Source organism: Simochromis diagramma, unplaced genomic scaffold (genome assembly GCF_900408965.1).
Source record: "Simochromis diagramma unplaced genomic scaffold, fSimDia1.1 OVJJ01000542.1, whole genome shotgun sequence".
NCBI classification, from domain to species: domain Eukaryota; kingdom Metazoa; phylum Chordata; class Actinopteri; order Cichliformes; family Cichlidae; genus Simochromis; species Simochromis diagramma.
The window spans coordinates 1-23,759 of record NW_024386846.1 but is presented as its reverse complement, the minus strand read 5'-3'; the positions used below and the strand labels follow the sequence as shown (position 1 = coordinate 23,759).

General features: G+C 39.6%; 2 protein-coding genes and 1 long non-coding RNA gene across 3 annotated transcripts; 1 reads left to right on the top strand and 2 right to left on the bottom strand.

Moving 5' to 3' along the window:
* Positions 1 to 1,724: 1,724 nt before the first annotated feature.
* LOC120732033 lies at positions 1,725 to 10,857 on the top strand. The gene is made up of 3 exons (XR_005695489.1): positions 1,725 to 2,694; positions 3,000 to 4,287; positions 10,687 to 10,857. It is a non-coding gene; the product is annotated as an uncharacterized LOC120732033 (long non-coding RNA).
* Positions 10,858 to 11,907: 1,050 nt separating this feature from the next.
* On the bottom strand, positions 11,908 to 13,707 carry LOC120732030 (tripartite motif-containing protein 16-like). The gene has a single exon (XM_040029407.1). The coding sequence runs from the start codon at positions 13,684 to 13,686 to the stop codon at positions 12,028 to 12,030; it is 1,659 nt and encodes a 552-aa protein (XP_039885341.1). The 5' UTR covers positions 13,687 to 13,707; the 3' UTR covers positions 11,908 to 12,027.
* A 6,475-nt stretch (positions 13,708 to 20,182) lies between these two features.
* On the bottom strand, positions 20,183 to 22,349 carry LOC120732028 (STARD3 N-terminal-like protein; the record flags this gene model as incomplete). Its single annotated transcript, XM_040029405.1, has 5 exons — positions 20,183 to 20,439; positions 20,993 to 21,110; positions 21,658 to 21,720; positions 22,056 to 22,133; positions 22,272 to 22,349. Coding segments are annotated over 5 exons (594 nt in total), but the record flags the coding sequence as incomplete, so codon positions are not given.
* Positions 22,350 to 23,759: the final 1,410 nt, after the last annotated feature.

The following is a 23,759-nucleotide window of genomic DNA, read 5'->3' as shown; positions in this document are numbered from 1 at the left end:
CATCCTGATACAGACACATCTGTGAAGGGAGGCACTAAAGAAATATCCTGGCAGTGACAAGAGTGAGGGTGTGGTTTGTTCATTACAAAGTATTAGAGCCTCCTTAAGATAAAACTACTTATTTTGAGGTTAAAGTTCACATTTTCTTTCCAAGAAATAGTTGAAATATCTGGAGATTACAGTTGTTGTTTCAAGATAAACTACCACAGCTTCTGTACCCTCAACAAAATGCTTTATATAGATGAGTTAATGAAAGTGTGTGTGTGTGTGTGTGTGTGTGTGGCAGTTAAACCACAGGAGAGACTGTGTTTGTTTTATACCAAAACCATTGTTTTTGTAAGAAGTGAAACCATTAAAAAAGAAGTTACATTGTCAGTACATTAGAAACACGTCACATAAATAATCTAGTGCTGTAACAAGTATTAAAATGATTAAAAACAGATTCATTTAATATGCTTTATAAATGTATTTAAAAAGGAAGTACAGGGAGCACAAGTGTGTTTGTGTGTCTTTATAAAGAATGCTATATTTTTATATATGATAAAGTTTAATGTTCGATATTGTAGTTGTAATATTTTGAATGGACTCAAGCAGCATTTTTTGTCAGAGTTGTGCTGAGAGATTTATACAGACTCTAGCAAAGGAAACTGTGGCCATGTATTGTAAATGGGACTGAAGCAGAAGGTCTTTCCTTTGCATTGAATGTAATGATTCCTGAAGCTGTTCAAAGACACTATTGTGAAGAACAAACCTTCCTGTGAAGATAACAGCAGCTCAATCTGTGCGCCTTCTCTATTCTTTACCACAGCACCACACGTTGTTGGCACAGGAAACCAGTTGCATCTGGTCAAAAGGAAAAAAACAAACAAACAATCTTGCTGACAATGCACCGATTCAAGGATAACCATGGTTACACCCTTGTGGATTACAGAGGATGTATTTTGTATCACAAGACAGGATAAGACGGCTGATCACTTTGTTTCACTAACTTATCTAAACCTGGCATTTTGTAGAGGGTCACAGTGTCACAGTGCCTTCGCCCTGCAACTCCCTCGTTCCCCAAGTCTGTCTCATTGTTGATTACCTGTTTGCCACAGGCCAAGTATTTCCTGTTTGCAAATAAAGTTTGTGAAATTCAAGAGAGTGCTTCGCATTGTGTCTGCATCTGGGTTCACGTTAACACAAAATGATCAATACTTTATTTTTGTCCTGTCTGGAACTGTAGCAATCAGAATTATTGTCTGAAGGCCGAGAAAAATGCCCAACAGATTTACTTTCCCAAGTGGGCCTTTTGCTATACTGGTCCACTTGAATGTCATAGTTTGTTTGATCTTTATTAGTTATTTTTATTCTAAAGTATTGTAATCAGGCCAGACTGGACTCAGGGACGGGAACAAAAAACAAAAACAACAAACAAAAAGAAAACAACACAGTAGCAAAATTAGAGCAACACCCAACACATGCATAGGTAACAGTAAATAATAAATGCTGAATCTTTTTAAGCAGTACACAAAATCAATAATGCTTGATATGTTGAGGCAGCAGCCACCCAAGATAGTGTGAGTCTGCAAGTACCTGCGTGCACACGTGAGTGTGTGAGCGCTGGTATTCATAAGGTTTCTCCATGCAAGTGTCTGATAGTACGTATTCTGTCTCACGGGTATTTCTGAGGCATGTTTTTTACAAGTTTGTTATATGACAGGTCAGAGTCGTTTGTTCTGTAAGTAATGGGATCAACGTTTCAATGAATGGGTCTATTCCTGATCTCCTAATGGCAAACCTGCCATCTAGTGGGTTAACGGGGAAGCGCCAAGTGAGGGGATGAGCAGGAGTTTTTCTCCAAGCAAAGGTCCATTTCTCCATGTCTCTGACAATTCCTGCATCTGTTGCTCTTGAAAAGGCATCTGTAAATGTCATCATCTGTAAGTGTCATCATCTGTAAGTGTCATCATCTGTAAGTGTCATCATCTGTAAATGTCATCATCTGTAAGTGTCATCATCTGTAAGTGTCATCATCTGTAAGTGTCATGGGCCTGGCTCTGCCACCCAGGAATCATGTGTTGTTTTTGGGTTAGATGAATATTTATTAGTTTCATTTGTCTTCTGGAGTGCTTATGGTTGGTTGTTGGTGTGATCTACTCCTGGTCCCTCACTTCCCTGTTTATAAGTTGGAGTGAGTGTGTGTTGCGTGTGTGTGTGTACCATGGTATGTTGGATTTGCTGCCATACCAGGCCCAGAGAGCCTCCCGTCTTTGAGCCAGCCACACCTGGGATTAATCACTCACCTGGTGCCGAGGTGCCTAATCAAGGAGCCCTACTTAAGAGGGCAGTGGACACAGTGTGGGATTGTTACACTACGAGCACAGTTAGTTCTTCAGTGCTTTGATCGTGGTTTCTGTTATCTCCTGTGGAATGTTTTAAGTGTTGTTGTCAGATGGTGGATTGGACTGTACTGAATGTGGCGCCTCTAGTTTCTAGGTCAAATGCAGAAACGTGTGGAGGGAGCAGCACACTGTGTACATAGGCACCAAGGAGGACAAAACTTCACCACATATCAAGGATCTTGAGGAATCACGGCCTGGGAATTGAGAGCACACTGTGGATTGTTGGCACTGTTTCATAGCTTCTTGTAAATAAACACTTTTTCCATTCAGAACGTTTCGTATTTGGGTCCTCCTTCAACCAACCCTGACAGTAAGTGTGGCGAAATGATTGATTGATCTCACTTATCGGTACCTTGTTCAGTGAAGCGATGACATCATTGTGTGTTTAGGAAGTCTGTTACATTACTAGTGTAAGCTAGCTCGCGGGGCTTTGTTTAGCCTGCTGGTATTAAAGATATCAGCGTACGTTTTTGCTGCATCACTGGACATGCTATGTTCATTTAGTGTTGATGTTGAGATCTTGTATTGGTTGTTTACACATGGCAACTATATTGAATGTAGCATTTGTGTTTTTGTATGGAGACTAAATATACCTTATTGTTTCTGTTATTACAGTTTTACAGAAAGAAAAAGAAATGGAAGTATTACAAGTGGTACAATCAGTAAAGCTCTGAAGAATGCGACACAGCTTCCTGAGTGTTCACTGAATAATTTAATGTTTAGCTCTCTTCATAAGCTGAGTAGTAACATTTAGCTGAGGGCAGAAGAGTACGTGTGGGGAGCCATAGCCCTGCCCCCCAGGACATGAAGCAGGCATGAAGGAGATCCCGGCCCCAGACATCCAGAGGTCCCCCAGAGCGCGAGAGCCCAAGGAGGACCACCGGAGGGGTAGCTGTGCCACCCTCCCACAAAGAGCTGAGGAGAGCCCCAGGCTGGGGTGACCCAGGCGTCCGAGAGCACACCACCCCCCGGAAGGGGCATGACCGGGCCACGGGCGCCAGGCCCCGTCAAGCAGCTGCCAGGATCGAGACTGGTACATATCTGAGCACCCACCCCTGGACACCGAGAACCACCAATGCACCGACACCTGAGAGCATCAGCCACCAGCAGGGAGTTTTCGGGGGAGACAGGCCCCCCCACTCCTGGGGGGGCCTGAGATGTTCCCAGAGAGGCGGAGACTCGACCTGACACATAGACATAGAGCAGCTGGCACACACAGACACAAGCACGCATCACCAGCCTCATTCCAACAAATACAAATATTCAGGACTTGCCCAATGTGGAGACAAACAGAAATGAACACACATTCACACTCCCCAAACATACTCTATACCCCCAGGTCCAGGTACCATCGTGCCCAGAGGGGCAGTCAGCCCCGAGAACCAGAAGATGTTACCCTTTTCCCTGGGGTGGAGGCAAGCAGACTGTCCGCGGCCCTGCAGCCACAGGGATGTCTAGCGTCTAACCTTCTTTTATCCTACTTCTGAGAAGTTTGTTTCTGTTTTGAAAGGCAGCTACTTTTGTTTTCAAGTGGCTTCTTCTTTAAAAATGTTAAAAACTAAAGACAGTATTTTGGATTTTGTCTCACTGGCTCTCTCCAGAGTTTATTCAGTAAAGAAATGAACTGAATTTTTTTACATGGGTGACAAAATGCATACAACATGTTAATAAAAGGTCTTATTCTCTGTAAACAACATTTAACTTAAGGTAAGGAGCCACTTGCTTTTTGAACATGTTCAGGATCACAGTGCACAGATTGTGAAGTGTCACACTCCGTGACTTCCAGTTTCTGTAGATATGACGGTGTCCTACAATAGAAGAGAAATCCTTTTTATGGATCGAGGAATTCAGTAAGGACTCTCCTGACCCTCTTCCCTTCTGATGTCATGCAGTCAGCTCTGTGGTAAGTCTGTGTGGCTGCTTGTCCTTGTCCTGCTGAATTACTTCAGTGACTATATTCTCATCCATCATGTCCTTGTTGGCCTCACAGTAGTTATGGAGCACAAAACAGGCATAAATGACAAGGAGAAGTTCGTTTAGATTAATGTCCATTGACCTTTGCAATGCTCCAAACCGTGCTTTCAGTCTGCCAAAAGCACATTCAATGACCATTCGAGCTCGACATAAGCATAGTCCAACATACTGTTCCTGAGCAGTGCTTCCCCAGTTTGCGTGCTCTTTCATTAGGTAAGGAAGCAATGGGTATGCTGGATCCCCAATAAGAAAAACTGGAATCACCTCATGTTCCATGATTTGTTTGTTTTGGAAGAAGGAATCATGCCACTTTTCAAATGTGTGTTCAGCATGGAATTTGCAAAAATAGGTGCGTCGTGTACACTGCCTGGTTATTTCACCACAACATTAATAAATTAACTACCTGTAGTCACCGTTGGCTTGTATGTTCATAGAAAACCTCCCCTTCCTGTTAATATAGTCCATAGAATTTGTGGATGGTTGCTTTATTTCCACATGGGTCCCATCCACAGCACCAATACACTGAAGAATCCCATAGGCTCGGTAAAACCCGCTACAAGTTCCTCTACTTTGGACTCTGTGAGTGGTAACTGTATAAACACAGGGCCCAAGTGAACAGTAACTGCCGTACATACTTGTCTTACTATTTTTGACACCACTTGCCTTGATAGACCGAAAGCGTTTGCAGTCTTTCGTAACCTCCCCTCATCAGCTAAATAATAAAGTGTGCATTCAACTTTTTTTACAACACTAACGGGCAAACTCATTTCGGTTGTTTGGCCTTCGATGTGTGGATGAAGTGGCTGACAGAGAGACAAAAGTGAAGTGCTCGACATGCAAAAATGTTCTCTCGCCATTCTTCTGGAAGAACCGTCTCGCTTTCAAAGTTGTCCCACCAAGCGGTGGTCCGACCCGGTCTAGTCCAAAACCGACGACGTGGTTGGCGTCGGGATTTAGGTTGTGAGAGCGTCTGTGTAGAATTTAGAAGCCACGTCCAGAGTTCACTGTGACAACTGTCTTTTGAAATGGAGGGACAGTAACTGTGTGTATATGTAAGCCTGTTAAAACTTCAGAGAGTAAAATTATCAGTAACTTTTGTCTAAGTCCGCCATTGTACAAATTCATCTTCCCGAAACAATAACGCGGCGCACAGCGTGATGTCAAAAAAAGGCGCACACCTTTAACGTTGCGTTTTCTCAGTTTTTCTCGTCCACACCTAAACGCTAAAACTGAGTTTTTGAAAATCTCCACCCTGGCAGGACTTTTTAAAAATCTCCTTTTTCAGGGACCCAAAACGCAGTTTAGTGTGGACGAAAGGCCCAAACGCACAGAAAAATCTGTGTTTTCAAAAATACCCATGTACGTGTGGACGTAGCCGCTGATATTTGGCAGGCAACACCCAGGAATTTCAAACACTTCAGCAAAATATGTGGAGTTATAATGAAGAAACTTTGTACTTAATGTCACAATATTTTGTAATCTTACTTCCTTCTGACACTTTTGGAATAAGACATGGGAACAACTGTCTCCAATAAATCAGACTAATTACCAAGTAACTTATTCATAATGGAAACTCCAATTTAAGAATTTAAAAGATGACATCATCAAAACCAAACAAACAGTCCATTTAAATTACTAACGTTTTTGTAAGTGTGTAAGAAATCTTCTAAAAATTCTTTTTTGACATATAAATGGAAATATAAGTGCAGACATTTTCTTTGCAAAATGATAAATAAAATCTGTGTGATAAAGGAAGGTCTGTGAAGTGTAAGAGAAACAACAACACACAAATACATCAAAGCAAATCTTTAACAAACATTTCGAGCTCACAGAAGTTTACAGTTTCATGTAAACGTCAGTCGTGGCCTTTATGTTCATCCACAGAGCAGAGATAACTGATACTCTGCTGATCAGTACAGCAGAACATCTTCATCACCTCATCATAACAGGACTTGAAAGCTTCAGTTTGTGTTAAGTGAAATGATTACACGTGTTGAAGCCCTTACTCTTAATGTCACAGGGGGAACTTTGGTTGAGACTTTACGGTACAACTTGTTGTGACATCATTACTATGTTTGTTACGGGCTCTCACCATGATGGTGGGGCGCTGTATGTAGATGAAGATGGACTCTGCTCTTTATGTTAAATAAATATGCCCAAAGGCTAAAGAGTAGTGATGGGCAAAGCCAGGCTTCAAAACAATCTGACACCATCTCCACAGCGACACCTGCTGGACAATTTGGTTATCGTCACATCTTGATGATGCTGTTCTGTGAAACAGTGACACAGACGAGCCGTGCACAATTAAAACAAAGCTACTTATTATATCAGACAGTCAATAACTGCGATCAACACGTTATTTTGGAGAAATTCTCACAGAACGAAGGAAAGAAAAATGATGAGACTGTTAAAGACAGCAATCTGTGAATGTAGTGATCAGTGTGCTTCAGCAAAGATCTCCATCTGTTACCATTCGTGTTGCTCACAATAAATCGATTTATAAAGTAACACATACAGAGAAAAGACTGCAGTGTTTACTATAATAACCACACAGGTTTACGGCTGCTTTTGGGCTCAAAGTTTGGATGTGTTTGGTTGACTTTTCAGTTTTCTGTGAGTTCGTGTCTGTCATCAGGTTTTTTCTACACCTGTCAAGCAAAGCTAGAAGCTGGCATAGTGTTAGCTTTGATTTTTAATCAACTTAATATTTATATATTTAAATGAAAAGACTAAATGTGTTGTCTTTCTTTATAAAAAGTTAACATTCACCACATTTTCTGACCAATCGTAACACTCCATTTCACACACATCTTTAAATCATCCTCTGCTGAGCAGCCTGTGAAGCATGAAGAAACCTTCCTGAACTTTCCACTGCTGTGGATTTTCCATTTTCTAACATGTTTTGCTGTCAGTCTGGAGTTTTGGTTATAATGAACCTGCATTACTTCAGTTGTTTTTGAGTTATTCACAAAGAAGCATCAGTGAGAAAAAACAGGAAAAAACTCTGTCGTGAAAAGAAGAAACAGATCACGTGTAATTAATGAAAGTGTTTTTCTAGCTTTTCTTTTTTACAGTATAAATATATTCTTCACGGTGACACAGTGAGTAACAGGTTATAGTGAGGATGACGTCACTTAATACTGAAAATAACATTTTCTGTTGAAAGTAGAAAAAAGATCGAGTCAGAGCTGAAATTCCCGCCTGTTTTATTTTCTCACTGTATTACCCTTCAAGGACCTGCAGCTCAGTAAAGCGTCCCTCTGACAGCCACACCCATCTGTTCTCTGATTGGATATTTAAATTTGTGATTGACATGACATTGACCAATCAGCTGAAAGGAAGAAAAATCGGGTCAAAATTCGTACTTGTAAGTTGAAACTTGAGTGCAGAGTTTCACACATATTTTTTTCTGCTTTGTATCTGTAACCAGAGCTTAACAAAAATAATTTGTAACTTGTGTAAATATTTTTACACACAAATATTTTTTACATACACACAAATTCTTATCTACAGATGCAAAAATATATGCATTCTGATTTACAAGTACAAAATATTTATGACCACAATTTGAGCCCATACAGGAGGAGGCTCCACCTCTATATACACACACACACACACACACACACACACACACACACACACACACAAACAAACAAACAAACAAACAAACAACAACAACAGCTTCTGTTCCACTGCTATACATATACTGTACTTATTGATGAAAACTTCCCACAGGACCTTCAGTCATTTCTGACAGGAAGTTTATGTCCATCCTTTAATACTTATGGATGAGGTCACATCAGGCAGCAGTCACATGCAGGTTTGTGTCCTACTTGCTTAAGGTGATCTCTGCACATCCAGAATATGCTCACCTCATGGACCTGAAACTTTCCTGTCCATAATGCTCTCCAAGGCACATGATCTCACATGTGAGGTAAACCTAAGCAGCTCCTTAGACTACCATGAGCTGGATGACTGAGAACCTGCACAGACATCTGTGAGGTAAACATATTTTTCTTTGAGCATCATTAAGTCAACTCTAGGTTTCATGTGCTGATTCGGGTGCTTTACATTTATTCTGTTTTAGAGCAGGTGGAGAGGGCGAACCAGATGGGAGCAGTTTCCACTTTGGGTGAGGAAGTGGAATAAGTGATTACCTTTTAGTCTCAGCTCGTCATCACAACTAAATTCATGATCAAATGAAGCTTTTTACTGTGACACTGATATCTGTATTTGTAATTGTACCTGCCTTGCTTTGTCACTCCAGATTTCAGCACAGTTCTCTGCAGAGGTGGGACCAAGTCATTGTTTTGCAAGTCTCAAGTAAGTCTCAAGTCTTTATCCTCAAGTCTCAAGTCAAGTCTCAAGTAATGTCAGGCAAGTCAGAGTCGAGTCTCAAGTCACTGGTGTAAAAGTCCGAGTCAAGTCACAAGTCTGAAACTTTGAATTTCAAGTCCTTTCGAGTCTTTAAAAAAAAAACGAAAAAAGCATGTTGCAGTTATATGCTAAATGTAAATATTAGACCATGTAATTTTAAAATCTGTGTTTTTCTCAACACATGACAAAATAGTGAACTTAGAAAATATACACAAATTGTGAAATTGCACCTCTTTAAAATGCAGCTCAATTAAACCTAGCTCCAAGAATAATTTTCACCAACAGTTCTGAGATAAGCTGCATGTTATTCTTGGATGCGGTTGTAGGACCGGCTTTAAAATCGCATGACAAAAATATCATACACATTTAAAAAAAACTGCATCACCAACGTAGCCTGGACAACATTTGCTAGTTAGATGAAGTCAGCTATCTCATTGTAGCATATTTATATGCATATTTATAATCATACGGTTCTTGGAGTGAGTGCATACACTCGTGAAGTTTAGTAACTTCCGGTCACTGCAACAAGCCCAGGTACAGTTTACCGACGGATGGGTACAGGACCTTGAAATGCACCGTGTAGAAAGTAAAGACCATCGTACGTATCATAAGTTTACCAGTCTCACAAATCGTCGTCATAAATACACATTCGTTAACCGTTTATTAATATAACCTTTGAGCTCAACGGTAATTAATTAGCAGTGGAAATAATTTCTGGTACGCGTTACAGAAATGTAGCAGTGACAATAATATTGTATGCTGTAATCGCACTGGACAATTAGTGATACAAAAAACCTGTTTTATCCTGTGAATAAAAGTATATGTTTTTGTCACTGTACCATAATAACAGAAGCGAAACGCAATATTGTGTCAGGACAATTCACTATTTATGCACAATAAACAAAGGAGCATAGCGCGACAATTTCTGTTCAGCGCCAGACTTGCTTGTAACCTATATCACCAATTATGTTATGAAAATGACGTATTAACTACTAAAAAACACTGACCTTCGTGTAAATGCTTGGAGCAGACTAACCTGTGAGCTGGAGTGTTCTGGGACGTTATATTTTGTCTTTGAATGGCTGCAATCCAGGCCATCCGTCGCCTCTTTGTTACTTCGGAAACATGGCTCGAACAATTTCTCTTCAACGACGTAATCCGATAACAACCGATCTCTTTACCCGTCGGCTTCCCGTGGCTGTCATGCGACCGGCTATTGCAGTTAATAATACAACAGCTTCTTGACATTTTTGTGTTTCTTTTTATCGCTGTGTGACTGATTTCAATTGAAAGCCTGCGCGCGCTAGTACCTCTTGCCACGAGTTCCCAGAATCCTTTGCGGTTTACCCCTGAATGACGTCACATTTTCAATCTCTATATAATATGCATGTTACATTTTATATTTGGGGTGAAATATCAAGTATTTTCAAGTAAACCGGTTCAAGTCCAATTCAAGTCCCAGGTCATTGGTATAAAAGTCCAAGTCAAGTCACAAGTCTTACAACATTTTTTCAAGTCAAGTCTAAAGTCATAAAATTAATGACTCGAGTCTGACTCGAGTCCAAGTCATGTGACTCGAGTCCACACCTCTGGTTCTCTGCACTTGTTTATATGACAAAGTTTGGCAGCAGCAGAGCTTTATGTTTGTGGGCTGTTTAATAATGTGAGGCCTTCCTCAAACCGCTGCCTCAGTTCATGCTGAAGCCATCTGCCATTATCTACTAGAAATGCTGTCAAACCTAAAGTGAGGATGTGGTCCCAGCTCGCATAATTAGAGAGACAAAACCAAAGTGGTCTTCTCTGCTGAATATGGTGCCATGGTAGAAGCAGCAGACAGATGGATGTCTTCACTGACAGTCATGTTTTCCTGTGGCCCGGCCTTCTCCAGGCCAATCACCATTCGTGCTGCGTACTTTAAATCTCACTGTGCATCTGTCATTCTCCTTCATAGACGCCTTTGTGCAAAGCACCTCCTGCCCAGTTCCACCTCTTATCACTCAAGCTTCATTCAAGTCACCTTCATCTCCATCACCAGCATCTAGGCTCTGGGGGGTCCTGCTCTAATCTGTTTCACAGCTGGGGCTCCATTCTGCAGAGAGACAGACCACCAAACACCTTTGTACATTCTGTTCATCAATAAACCATCTTCATTCATTCTTTCTTTCTTTTCTCCTTATTGAAATGTACTTAAAGTAAAAAAGTAAAAAGTTGCTCCTTAAAGGAAAATTCTACCATCAATTTTTATGTAAAGGTAACTGAACCTGGTGCTATATTAATATTATAATAATTCTTAATTCTTATCATTTTTATAACACAAAATGATCTATGACACAATGGACAAACTGAGCTGAGGTGCTTTAACCTCCTCTACATCGCTGTTAGCAGGATGAAGGCGCCCTCTTGTGTTGTGCATCACTTTCAGATTTCATTTGTTAACCTGCAGGAAGACAAAACTTCACTGAGCCTTCAGCAGCTTCAACATCATCAGTAAAGACAGATTTAAATATGTGTAATATCACACTGTGTCAGTTTGTTCACAGGAGTCACAACCTGTAACACTGATGCTGCATTCAAGGACCATTAAAACATCTGAAAGGACTTAAGAACATCAAGAAAATGTGACTTGTTTCTCTGTAATGAAGCTGTTTTAGTGAAGAAAGTTGAAAGGTCACAGAGCGACTGCTGAATCTTCTGCTCTAAACATGAACTCTGAACTTTGTGATGCTTCAGGAGGAAAACTGCTTCAGTTATTCTCTCAGATTAGTTTCATATTTTCTGCGTCAGATTTGAGTGAGATCCTGGAATGAAGACAGAAGAAAAGACTTTGTTCAAAGTTTGATTTATAGTCAAACCTTCCAGTTTATTCACACAATAAAACATCAACACAATATATGAATTCATTCATTAAAATCACAGTTTTTCCTCATTTGTTTGATGATTTTGACAAAAACAAACACAAACACACACACATGGTCTGCCATACTCATGAAGAGAAATGTCGACATTTTTCAATACAAATATTCCAGAAACATTTAGAGGATAGAGAAGTTTACATTTTCATGTGGAGAAATATTTTAGTAAATCAAAATGATGATGAGCAGTGATAGCCTCCATAAACAGTCACAGGAAAGATCTCCTTTAAAAACCCAGAAACATCAAGAGAACAACTAGAAGATGTGGAGGTACCACCCATAATGTTTGACTGACAGCTGATCTCTGTGCAGAAATGATGGAGAGAAACTAAAATGAAACTAAAACACAGATTTAAACCCACAATATGAAAGACTTCAGTCTATTTGAGCTTAATCAACTCAGCAGTGGCTCCATATTCATAGTAAACCAACAGTCCAGCATAGAGCGGCTGAGTGAATGTGGTCTGGACTCTGTGGAGGAGAGTCATGGTTTCAGAGACGCTGTAGAAGGACAAAATACCTGCTCTGTGATCCAGGTACACTCCTACTCTGGAGGAACGAGGACCTGAGACACGAGTTTGGATGTTGTTGTACCAAAATGTATAACTGTTGTTGATACAATCTAATGACCAAGATTTGTCATTACATCCAAATTTAGATTCATCTCCTTTTCTGCTGATATTCTTGTATGCGACTGCTACATAAACTCTCCCTCTCCACTCCACCTCCCAGTAACAACGTCCAGTCAGACTCTCTCTACTCAGGACCTGAAACCACCAAGTGAATCTGTCTGGATGATCAGAATAAGACTGTTGTTGATTCATTAATGTTGCTTTTCTGTTCCCCTCTGATAATAACAGCTGTTTGTTTGCTGTGTTTGGATCCAGTGTGATTTCACATGAATATTTTAAGAATTCAGCTCTGGTCTTTGGCTCTGGTGGATCTGACAGTAAAACATCCACTTCAGTGACTGTCAGTGAGATGTTTGTCCATTCCTCTCTCAGAATGTCCTGTAGTTTATCTCTGACCTCTGACACAGCTGCTGTCACATCCTCAAAGTAGCTCAGAGGACGGATATTGATGCTGGATGAGTCTGTAGACTCACTGAGTGCTGACAGTGAGGGGTAGTTGTGTAGAAACTGGATGTGATCCTCTGTGTGTGAGAGCTGCTTCAGCTCAGCATCTTTCCTCTTCAGCTCAGTGATCTCCTGCTCCAGCTTCTCCTCAAGCTCTTTGACTCGACTCACTTCAGTTTCCTGCTGGGATCTGATCTGCTGCTTCACATCAGAGCTTCTTTTCTGGATGAGATGGATCAGCTCAGTGAAGATCTTCTCACTGTGCTCCACTGTTTGATCAGCAGACTGATTGATGGCCTCCACCTCCTGTTGAAGCAGCTTCACATCTTTCTCTCTGTCCTGGATTCTCTGCTGGATGTTTTGTCGACTCACCTCCAGCTCTCTCTGCCTCTCAGTCCTTTCTGCTGCAGCTGAGACTGTGTCGTGGCCTTTATGTTCATCCACAGAGCAGAGATAACAGATACTCTGCTGATCAGTACGGCAGAACATCTTCATCACCTCATCATGACGAGAACAGATCTTCTCCTGGAGCTTCTTGGAGGGCTCCACCAGCTTGTGTTTCCTGAATGTAGGTGAATCATAATGAGTCTGAAGGTGTTTCTCACAGTAAGATGCCAGACAGACTAAACAGGACTTGAATGCTTTCATTTTTCTTCCAGTGCAGACATCACAGGCCACATCTTCAGGTCCAGCATAGCAGTGATCAGCAGGAGCAGCTTGGAGTCCAGTCTTCTTCAGCTCCTCCACTAAATCTGCTAACATGGTGTTTTTCTCCAGGACAGGCCTCGCTGTGAAAGTCTGTCTGCACTGAGGGCAGCTGTAGATTTTCTTCTTTTCCTCTTCATCCCAGAAGCTTTTAATACAGTTCATGCAGTAGCTGTGTCCACAGGGAATAGCCACCGGATCCTTCAGTAGATCCAAACAGACTGAACAGCAGAATTTTGTTTGATCCATTTGATTCATGTGCTGTGCCGTTTCACCGTCTCTCAGTGACTGTCAGACAGTTTCACTTCCTCTGAACAGAAACAACCTCTGTGCTCTGAAGGGAAACAGATCTCTGCTCTTGTTCACCTCCTACAGGAAATGAGGCTCACCAGCAACTGCATTTACACCATGTTGTTTAGACCCATCCTGATACAGACACATCTGTGAAGGGAGGCACTAAAGAAATATTCTTACAGAGCGACCAAGAGCCAATCACATGATGCAGGGTGTGGTATGTGTGATTACATCATGCAGTAACAAGTCTGACCCAGTTAAAGTTTAATAGTTTATCTTTACTTGGATGTTTGAAGTTTGACAGTCAACACTCAGTGAGTTCATTTTATATTTCAAAAAGTTCAGCAAAGTTTAGGATGCTGTGATGAATAAAAATAAATGACACTTTATATTTTGACATTTTCTAATCTTAGTTCATTCTCACACTTACAGAATGATGCATGGGAACAACTGACTCCACTAAATCAAACCTATGTTCAAATGAGATTATGATCATTAAATAGTAACAAATATTTAAATTTAGCAACAACAAATGCAGATCGGTCCACAGTGTTTACAAAACAAACAAACAAACAAACATTATTTTGTAGTCTTTTCTGTGTACACAGTCACAGTGGATTTTCAATGAAAACATCAAGATGTGCTCGAAATGAAAACTTTCAAGTTTAATTCAAGGTTTTAGTAAAATTTTGTCTGAACTGTTTAGTAATTTTTCACAAAGTGTCCATGTAAGTAATTCATTCAAATGTATTTTGGTCTTAAACTGATCCAGTAAATGTAACTTTTTCTCACCTACTTAATCGAGTATTTTAGTTGTTTAACTGTCATTATAACTAAACTGAACATCCAAAGCTTTTCTCACTGCAGTTTTGTTGTGCAGTTATAGCAGCACTTTGAATCATCCACAGTTTTATAGAACTGTCTGTTGAATTGTTGTTTTGTTTGGTGCAGGGTTAAAAACATTCACAGGTTGGACTGTGGTTCTCCTTTTAGCGTCTCTGCTGGAATTTGAACTGTGAACCTCTTAGATCCAAACTTCTGAACTGCTCATCTCACAGAGGACAAAAGGGAAGAACCCCGAATCTCTTCTTCACCTCACTTTTATACCTGCTCACCCTTTCTCCCCCCTTCCCTCAGTGGACGTCACATCTGCACACTTGGGCCAATCAGGTTGTTGACATTTGATCATCTGATGTCCACCCACACCTCATCTCTCTCTCTCTGACTCACAAGATTTAACACAAAGTTTAAACTTTAAAATCACTTCATTACATTTTCTTTGTTATTCTTAACACAGAAAATTCACATTCAAAAACTTAACACAGAATAAAACAGAGTAGCCAGTAGTGGGACATGGTTCCAGCAACTCTGATGGTGACGGCCCGTTTGAAGCTGAAGCTCCGGCACATGTGTCAAAAAATCAACACACTGCTTCAGAAACGCTGTGCTGAGGCTTGGTTTGACTGAACAGAGTCACGTGATCAATGACGTCTGAAGCTTCATTCAGCACGTCACTGCTTCAGTACCTGATTCAATGATTTATAAGGAATTGAACCATTGGTGGGATTTGTGCTGTGTTTTGGTGATTTTGTGAGAGCGAATCAGTGTGTGACATAATTATAGACATGGAGCCAGGAAGAGAGGACGCTCTGCCTGTTCCTGAATAAAAACCAGTTCATCAGCATTTCTGCTCCCAGGTCTAAAATGTACATAAGAAATATGATATACACATAATTATAATGATATAACTTATAGTATATTATATATAAACGTACCAGTCTGCTGGTTAATTACATAATCAGGTGGAGGCAGTGACCTCACAGCACAATACTCACAACTATTATAATATTGTGCTTTACATTGTTATATTTAGTGTATTTTTTATTACTAACAAACTACAAGAAGTCACAAGCAACAGGAGAACACACCATGGCACATGTTTACACAAGAACGTTTTATTCATCTAAATTATTTATTATTAAAATCGACATAACAGAATTTTTTTCACGTAAAACAAATACATGTTCAAAGCACCATATCAGCCCGATATCAGACACAACTGTCACGTGACATTAAAGAGAAGCTGTCAGTTCATCTCTGCAGAGTGGGCAATCATAATGAAGCAGTTCATTATAAGCTGTAGATTCAAGCTGCGCTTCATAGTTTTGTCCACCAGATGTCACCAAACAGGACTGTGTTGAAAAGCTTCGAGTAATGAACCGTTTTTCAATCCAAGCTTCAGAAAGCTTCATTTGGACATCAGAGGCCGTCTGATGTTAACTGGCAGCCCTTTATAGACTGCTGCTACTTTACCCTGAAGCCAAACCACTATCTGGGGTTACATACTGAACTAAGCTACACGCACATTTCACACACAATCAAGAGAAACCACAGGTAAGACCAGTGTTGGTGAAGTTACTTGAAAAAAGTAATCAGTAACTAATTACCGATTACTCCCCCAAAAAAGTAATCCCATTACTTTACTGAATACTTATTTTCAAAAGTAATTAATTACTTAATTAGTTACTTTTTAAAAACACGATTTACAACCTGAAGAGGTGATAAAGCGATAGATCTTTCAGCCCAATTCTACTTTTTCTACATAATCCATCATACAAAATGTAATCAAATGGAAAAGTCTCTTTTTAAAACTTGTTTTATTAGTTTTAACCTTTTAACTTTATGCATCAAGCAAAAATTGAATTATATGCAACATTCTCTGACTGGAAGAAATTTGTTTAACATTTAAACTTATTTTCTGCACATTCCAGCACATAAAATATATTTTTTTGTGTGTTTACACTCACTCTTTCAAATAGATGCAAGTAAAACACAGCAGAAAATAAATAACATCAAAGACTCAGCGGTCCTGTTGCTCTATTTTCACCTGTAAAGCAGAAGTGCCGTAGGCGGAGGCTTACCCTGGTGCAGGTGTGCCGCGATCAGTTGAAGAATCTGTGAGTTTCTCTGTGAGTTTCCCATTACGTCGTAGCTACTCGGTGCTTGTTTGGAAGTTTAGGGGTTTTTTCGCTGTAAAAAGAAGTTTTCTTCCCACGCACAACGGACACTAATGTTTTTGTGACTTTTTATGGATTCAAACTCAAAGTAAGGTCAGTACTTCCACGCTTTAAACGCTGCACGCTCATACTCTCTCCCACACTCGATATGTGATCCATTGTTGATCTGCACACAGCTGTTGTCACGAATGTCGCACTCGCTTACGTCACTGTCGTGAGCCATTCTTGCAAAAAAATCACGGTTTTAGTAACGCAGTAACGCAGCGTTACGGGAAAGTAACGGTAATCTAATTACCGTTTTTGCAATAGTAATCCCTTACTTTACTCGTTACCTGAAAAAAGTAATCAGATTACAGTAACGCGTTACTGCCCATCTCTGGGTAAGACAACCATATCCAAAATTCTTGTCTGCAAGCAAAATACAATATAATAACATAAGAACAAGCAAAATATAAGAACGGGTAATCTTTATAATGAAGCTGAAAGCTTTTTAAGGGGTTCAAAGGTCCAGAAATTCTCACTTCTCATTTTAGCCGCACATAACCAGCCGTGCAGGTGGTGTCAGTATTTCATCCTCCGGCTTCAGGATTTTACCACATCGAGTCGTTTACCTCCGTGTGTTGCTTCATATGTGGCATCATTTCCAGACTGTGACTACAGACAAAGACTGAATCTTTACGAGCTCCTTCAGGCAGATGTAGGTCTCTCTTAAATGGTCTTATGTCAGAGAATGTTAATATGTTGCTTGTTTGTTTGGTTATTGCCACAAAAATTACTAAATAAAAAGTCCCCCCCCCCCCCAAAAAATTAGTTTGATCTTATTTACTGAATAAAACATAGATTAAATTAAATAAAGGTTGAGCTGTATTTTATGGATGGAGCATGTTGACAATGCTTGCTTAGCAAAAAACAAACAAACAAAAAAAACCCCCCAAAAACTCCCGAAAATTTAATCTAATCTAAACCCAAACTGAGATAAAAAATAAAACATTTCAAGACTTTGAACTTGGAAAACTAAACTAAAAATAGGGGGTAAATCTTTATTTTTAGTGATCTCTCTGCTGATTTTCATAAATGTTCCCTCTGACATTTGGCCTCCATATAACAATAATAATTTAAAAGCCTAAAAGTAACTGAAACTACTAAAAACTACACTGAAAGAAGAAAATTCACTCTGGAGACTAACTGACACTAAACTGACCTTAAAAAGTCAAAATGGAATGAAAAATAAAAACTAGAAAATTCAAAACTAATAACTCTAGTAAAAGCTCACCTCCATCTTTTATCTACAGTCCATGTATTCAGTAGCATGTCTTCGTTAAAAATAAGGCTTAATCTTTATTTAATTCAATAAATGTAATTAATATATGACACACAATTAAAATAAAAGTCCCCCATTCAGAGTCTGTTCACCTTAATTAAGACTAGTAATTAGGTTTAAGAAAAAATAGAGGTGAAAAAGTTTTTTAAAGGAATATTTTTTTTAATAAACAGCTGACATTACCTGAAACAAACTGATATTTTCACACTTTATTTATTCATAAGGCTAATTTATGTCCAAGTTCTTATTCTGTTGATCTCTTTAAGGTCGACGTTTGACATAAACAATTAAACAAAACCACATAACCTTTAACATTTTAATGATTCTGTTATACAGACGGGCTTTTCTTTAAAAAAGAAAAAAAAGAATAAACATCCACTGAGCTTGCAAAGCATGCATGAAGATATGTACATTTGCATTAGAACGTTTCCCCGCCCGTCACAGCAGCTTTCGAGAGCAGCGTCCCTTCTGTTCAGTGCACTAAACCCAAATCTCCGAGTGTACATGCTGCACGTTTATGGCTCGTTTTCTTTAACACACAATCCTTCACTCTCGTTTCAAAACAAACAGTATCGTTCACATCTCTATATGTTACCTTAATATTCTTTCATGCACATTTTTAAGACATTGAAGTAATCATAAACATCTCTAAGAGTTTGACTTTCTCTTTCTGCTACAGTCTGGTCTGCAGGCTCAATACTGGCTGAACAATCCTTTCTGTGGCATCCATGAGCTTATTTTCCTTTGCAGTGACTCAACCGAAGCACAAGAAAATGATCACAGAATTATAAGTAAACATTATGCTGGAAATAAGACATTAACACTCTGTTTTTTAATTGAAAGTGTAAATATATATTTTTAAGTTTTAAAATGAATGTAATGCTTTGAATTATGGATGGATACTGATAAGGATGTAATGATTTATTTCTGATAAATCTCTTGTAAGGTCTCGAGTTCTTTAAAGGTGGAGAAACAAAACTCATACAGTAACCAGAGTTCATGACACTGAAACTTTTAAGTGGCACTTTCCCGGTCGCGGTGTACGTGCAGAAGGCTGATATCAGAACGTGAGCTGCATTTGTGGATATGAACAAATACAAACTAAAATGGCTGAAGGTGTGTAAGGCAGAAGTTTTCCCCCTCAGTAGCACAATGCTGGAGGACCCAAAAATCCCTCCATGTTCAGGATCGGAGATCCTGTGGAGAAAAAAACAGCACATCAGACTAATACTGTGGATACGAATCCTGACTGACGTCTGTCATTACGTAATTCTTACCTGTTAAGTCACTTGTGTAATGAGCCCTTTTTCAGGTTCGTGTTTATCATCCAGCTCCTCGTCAGAGTCTGAACACGAAAGGGAAATCGGTCAGCGTTTTTATAGAAACACCACAGAAAATGTAGGACGATAAAAGAACGGTGGAGCCAGGATTTTAACTGCCAACCTTCAGATTAGAAGACGACCCCTCTGAACCCGGACGGCTCAGGTATTCATGCAAACTAAATGTATTATCCTTAAACACATTAATGGCATCTACAAATGCTTAATAGCAGATGATGCCCTTCGCTCTTATTTTGAAAATTCAGCCACTGATAACCAGCCTGACAATTCCCGTCTTGTCAGGTTTCATCATTTTTAAATTTTTCTTGTTTATTGACCTGTTGTGAAACATCTGAGGCGCGCTTGTCTTAATCGTCTGCAGGAGGCTGCAGGTTCAAAGCAGCTGCAGGAGGCTGGTGTGAGAATAAACCTTCACTTTTAATTCTTCACATTTTACAGAAACGGGAATTATTTTTGTATTTTGTGTTATCGACTGCAGCTCTGCTTCTGCTCTGGAGAGTGTCTGTGTCTGCAAAGGATGGGCCCACCCATTGTAGGGAAGGCTCACTGCAGAGGCAGCTGAGTAATTGAATTATTTTCTAAGCAATAAGATGTCTGCAGATGAAAAAGCTCCTTTCACTGTGCAGTGAAACAAATACTGAAGGAGCTACGCCACTCATTGCTGGGTGTGAAGTGCAAAGCTGGAAATCTAAAAACTCTAATAATAATAATAATAATAATAATAATGACAATAATAATAATAATAATAATAATAATAATAATAATAATAATAATAATAATGACAATAAAATGAACTGTATATCTTCATATTTTGTGTCTGTGCGCTCATTTAAATGGGAATGAAGAGTCAGAATCATCAGACTGAGCAGTCTGAAGGAGCGACAGCTGAAGCGAGTGTGTCGGGTGTGTTTGGGTTTGTCTGATGTCAGTGGGAGGAAACAGACCTGCAAAGACTCTGGCGGAGAGTAGAACTGCCAATCAGATAAAGGACCTGGACCCAGGAGAGGAGCCCTACTTGTATCTATGATGGACTGATGTCCTGAAACACAGAAGGATGAAGGAAGCAGGAATAACTGCATCAGCAGGACATCAATGAGGTTAGAATAACATAACAGTGGTGAAATAACTTTCATTTATCAGGTGAGTAAACACATTTGCAGATTTTGTTCATAGCATATAATTATTAATAATTACCTGTGAAATAGCAACAGGAAGCTGATGCATTACACTTTGTACTCTAACATTATAATAAATAATTATAATATAACTTCTATCCCATGATCTTTTATTTAATAAGCAACTGAATAAAATTACTCAGTATGTAGCTTTGAATGTTCACCAGCAGGTGGCAGTGGTTCACCAGAGCGCCTGCTGCTGTTCTTTATCGTTTTCTTGTTTCTTTTTCATTCTCCACTCAGAGGCTTCTTGAGTCATAGTACTTGTTTTTTCACATTCTTTTGCTACTTAAAGGAAGGTTTTAAAAGGAGCCTGTAAGGTAAACGATCTGTTGACAGAGATCACAGCAGTGACAGCAGCAGTACTGCAACAGTAATGAAGGTGCCTTTTTTATTATTAGCTCAATTGAGACTCACTGTTTTCGTCTTCGATCTCCTGAGGCAGGACCTTGAAGTCGAGCAGCCACGTTTCTATCCAGGCCAGAACGAAGGAGATGATGGGCAGCAGGTACCCAAAGGCCCCCTGACTCAGCAGCTACACAAGAAACACACACGTCCCAATATGAATACGTAATTCTACACAAAGCATACAAAATCTGAGCATTTAAAATTTAGAAGCTGCAAAAACAAATATTTATATTGTTAAGCAGCAGCAATTACAGGTTTTCCTGTACAGGAAGTTTGCTTCACTTCCTTAAATCCTCATACATGTTTGCATCGCCATCGGGGAAATATGGAGCAAAGACTGCAGAGGAAAATTAACTCCAACAACAAACTGTCCTCTAAGAGGTTTTTGTGTGTGGACATTGACACCAATACTAAAATAAATAAAGATATTATTAGAAGTAAAAAACTAAAAGTCAGTGCAACATTTTTGTTACAAAACAATGAAAATATTAGATGTTGTCAGGTTTCTTAGATCAAAGCTTTAAGTACCACCCTGTTTTCTGAGGTGCTGTTAAGGTGTGTGTGTGTGTGTGTGTGTGTGTGTGTGTGTGTGTGTGTGTGTGTGTGTGTGTGTGTGTGGTGTGTGTGTGTGTGTGTGTACACCCAGGAGTGCAGACAGTTAGGAATTGTAAAGCTTTTTCTTGCCTCGACAAAATGACTTTAGCAATCAGGAAAGCACAGCTGACTGCAGTGGTGATCTGCACAAAGACAGAAAACATCAGAAATGCTCATGCTGTTATTTTTGCTAATATTTTAAACAGAACCCCTTTTACCTGAAAACATCCTCATGTTAATGGTCTTTAACTCTCTAAATATACTGAATATAATGAAGTGAAATGGAAAATCACAGAATCAGCCTGTAACAAACACTGATGCCCCCTGATGACATATTTAATGCACAGAAACAAGAATTAGTGCATCCTCCTGCCAGACACTTCACTGTGCACCCAACAATGTGAGCTCTTGCTGGGCAGCGCCCTCTGCTGGCGCAATTACAGAAAGCACTGTTGTGGCGTACAGCCTTAAAACCTACCGCGATGGCCCACCAGTGACGAAGCTTGCAGACAGCGTAGGCCAGGATGAGGACGGCAAACCTGAAAACTGCCAGCAGCTGAGGGAGGGGAGGAAGGTGAAGGTGGCACAGAAGGAGGAGGGAAACAAAAAAGGAAGGAAAAAATAGTGAAAAAAAACCCCCCACATAAAATAAATGATATAAAGTTGATCATTTAAAGCAAAAGAAAGAACCTACAAAGATGTCGAAGAAGGAGGCGTGGTAGTCGTAGTGCAGGACTTCTTGTTCCAGCCGATTCTGAATGCCGCCGTTCACCTGACAACACAAACAGCTCATCATGACAAATACTCTGAATGTTAAAGTTAACCCTGACACAACTGAGGCTAAAATGAACTGAGTGAGGCAAATTTCAATTCAAATTCAAATTTTATGTTGTCACGTACACCAGTCATACACAGTACGATATGCAGTGATAAGGCTTAGACAATGCTCTGTGCCAAAGAAAAAAAAAGGGAAAAGGCTATGAATAAGATAGGAATAAATATGAAAAATTAAAAAGTGTAATTTAACTAGACGGAAGTAAAATATAAAAATTAAGGTTAAAATGAAATAACTGACAACAAAATACAACAATACACAGTAGAGGAACTATATTCGATTATATTTCATTGTTACAGAGGCATAATTGTTATTGTAAGTTTTCCATCTAAAATGAACAATCATAAGTTTTTAAAATACACACCACAAAATACATGAGAAAGTTCGTAGGAGTTCATTCATACATTTGGGGTTAGGGCGTGTGCGATGACCAAAATCTGCATATCCTCATGTAAGACGTTCCTCCTGCCTGATAACGATGTACATGACCAAAGAAAGTGTCTTGTATGAAACTCTGTGATCTTGAGTGATGATTGAAGCAAAATACCATAACGGAGGGGCAGCTACTACACTGCATGTGTTCTCCATCAGGTAAAAAAAAAAGAAATCTGTTGGCTAATCTACACCATATGCATAACAGCTTCCTTAAGGTTGTTAAAATGCACTGCAGCTGCAGTTTAAAACACAATCTACACAGCAATGCCAACAAACACACAGGTATGAGTCACGAGGTAACTATGAAGGTAGCTCACTTTCTACTGGAGCATATCACCATAGTGACTTAAACTGTAGAGTCAAACCTGCTTCAGAGCAGGTTGAGTGTTTTAGATTAACGGATCAACAAGTATGAAATCAACCACTTAGCTACAACAGTCTCTGGAAAACTGCTTTCAACAACAAGTACCTGAAGATCCTTTGGACTGCTGTGCCATGGATAGTGGGAGGATCTTTCCATTGATGAGCTCAGAGATCTAATCGTTTAGATTTCTTAAATTCAACTCAGTCTTGACTGTTCCCAGTTTCGTTGCAACAAATTTCACCAAATTTTGAATTCCTCTATAACTATCCGTGTTTTTTCATTTTGTTCGCAACGCTGTCCCGAGCATGATCCTCGTCCATATGAAAGCTATTAATCTTTATCTGACGCAATTCCCTCTTGGTCTCCGTATCATGCTCATGCATTCGACATGCCTTTTCCCCAGTATATCCACGCCCATTTTTGTATTTATTGCTTGTATTTTCCTCCCAGACTGTACAACATCAACAGAAGCTCAGCAAAAGAACTTTTAGTGTCCTATTTCACACTTTATTAATACAAGTGTTTACACCTTTTATGTTTATAGTTTT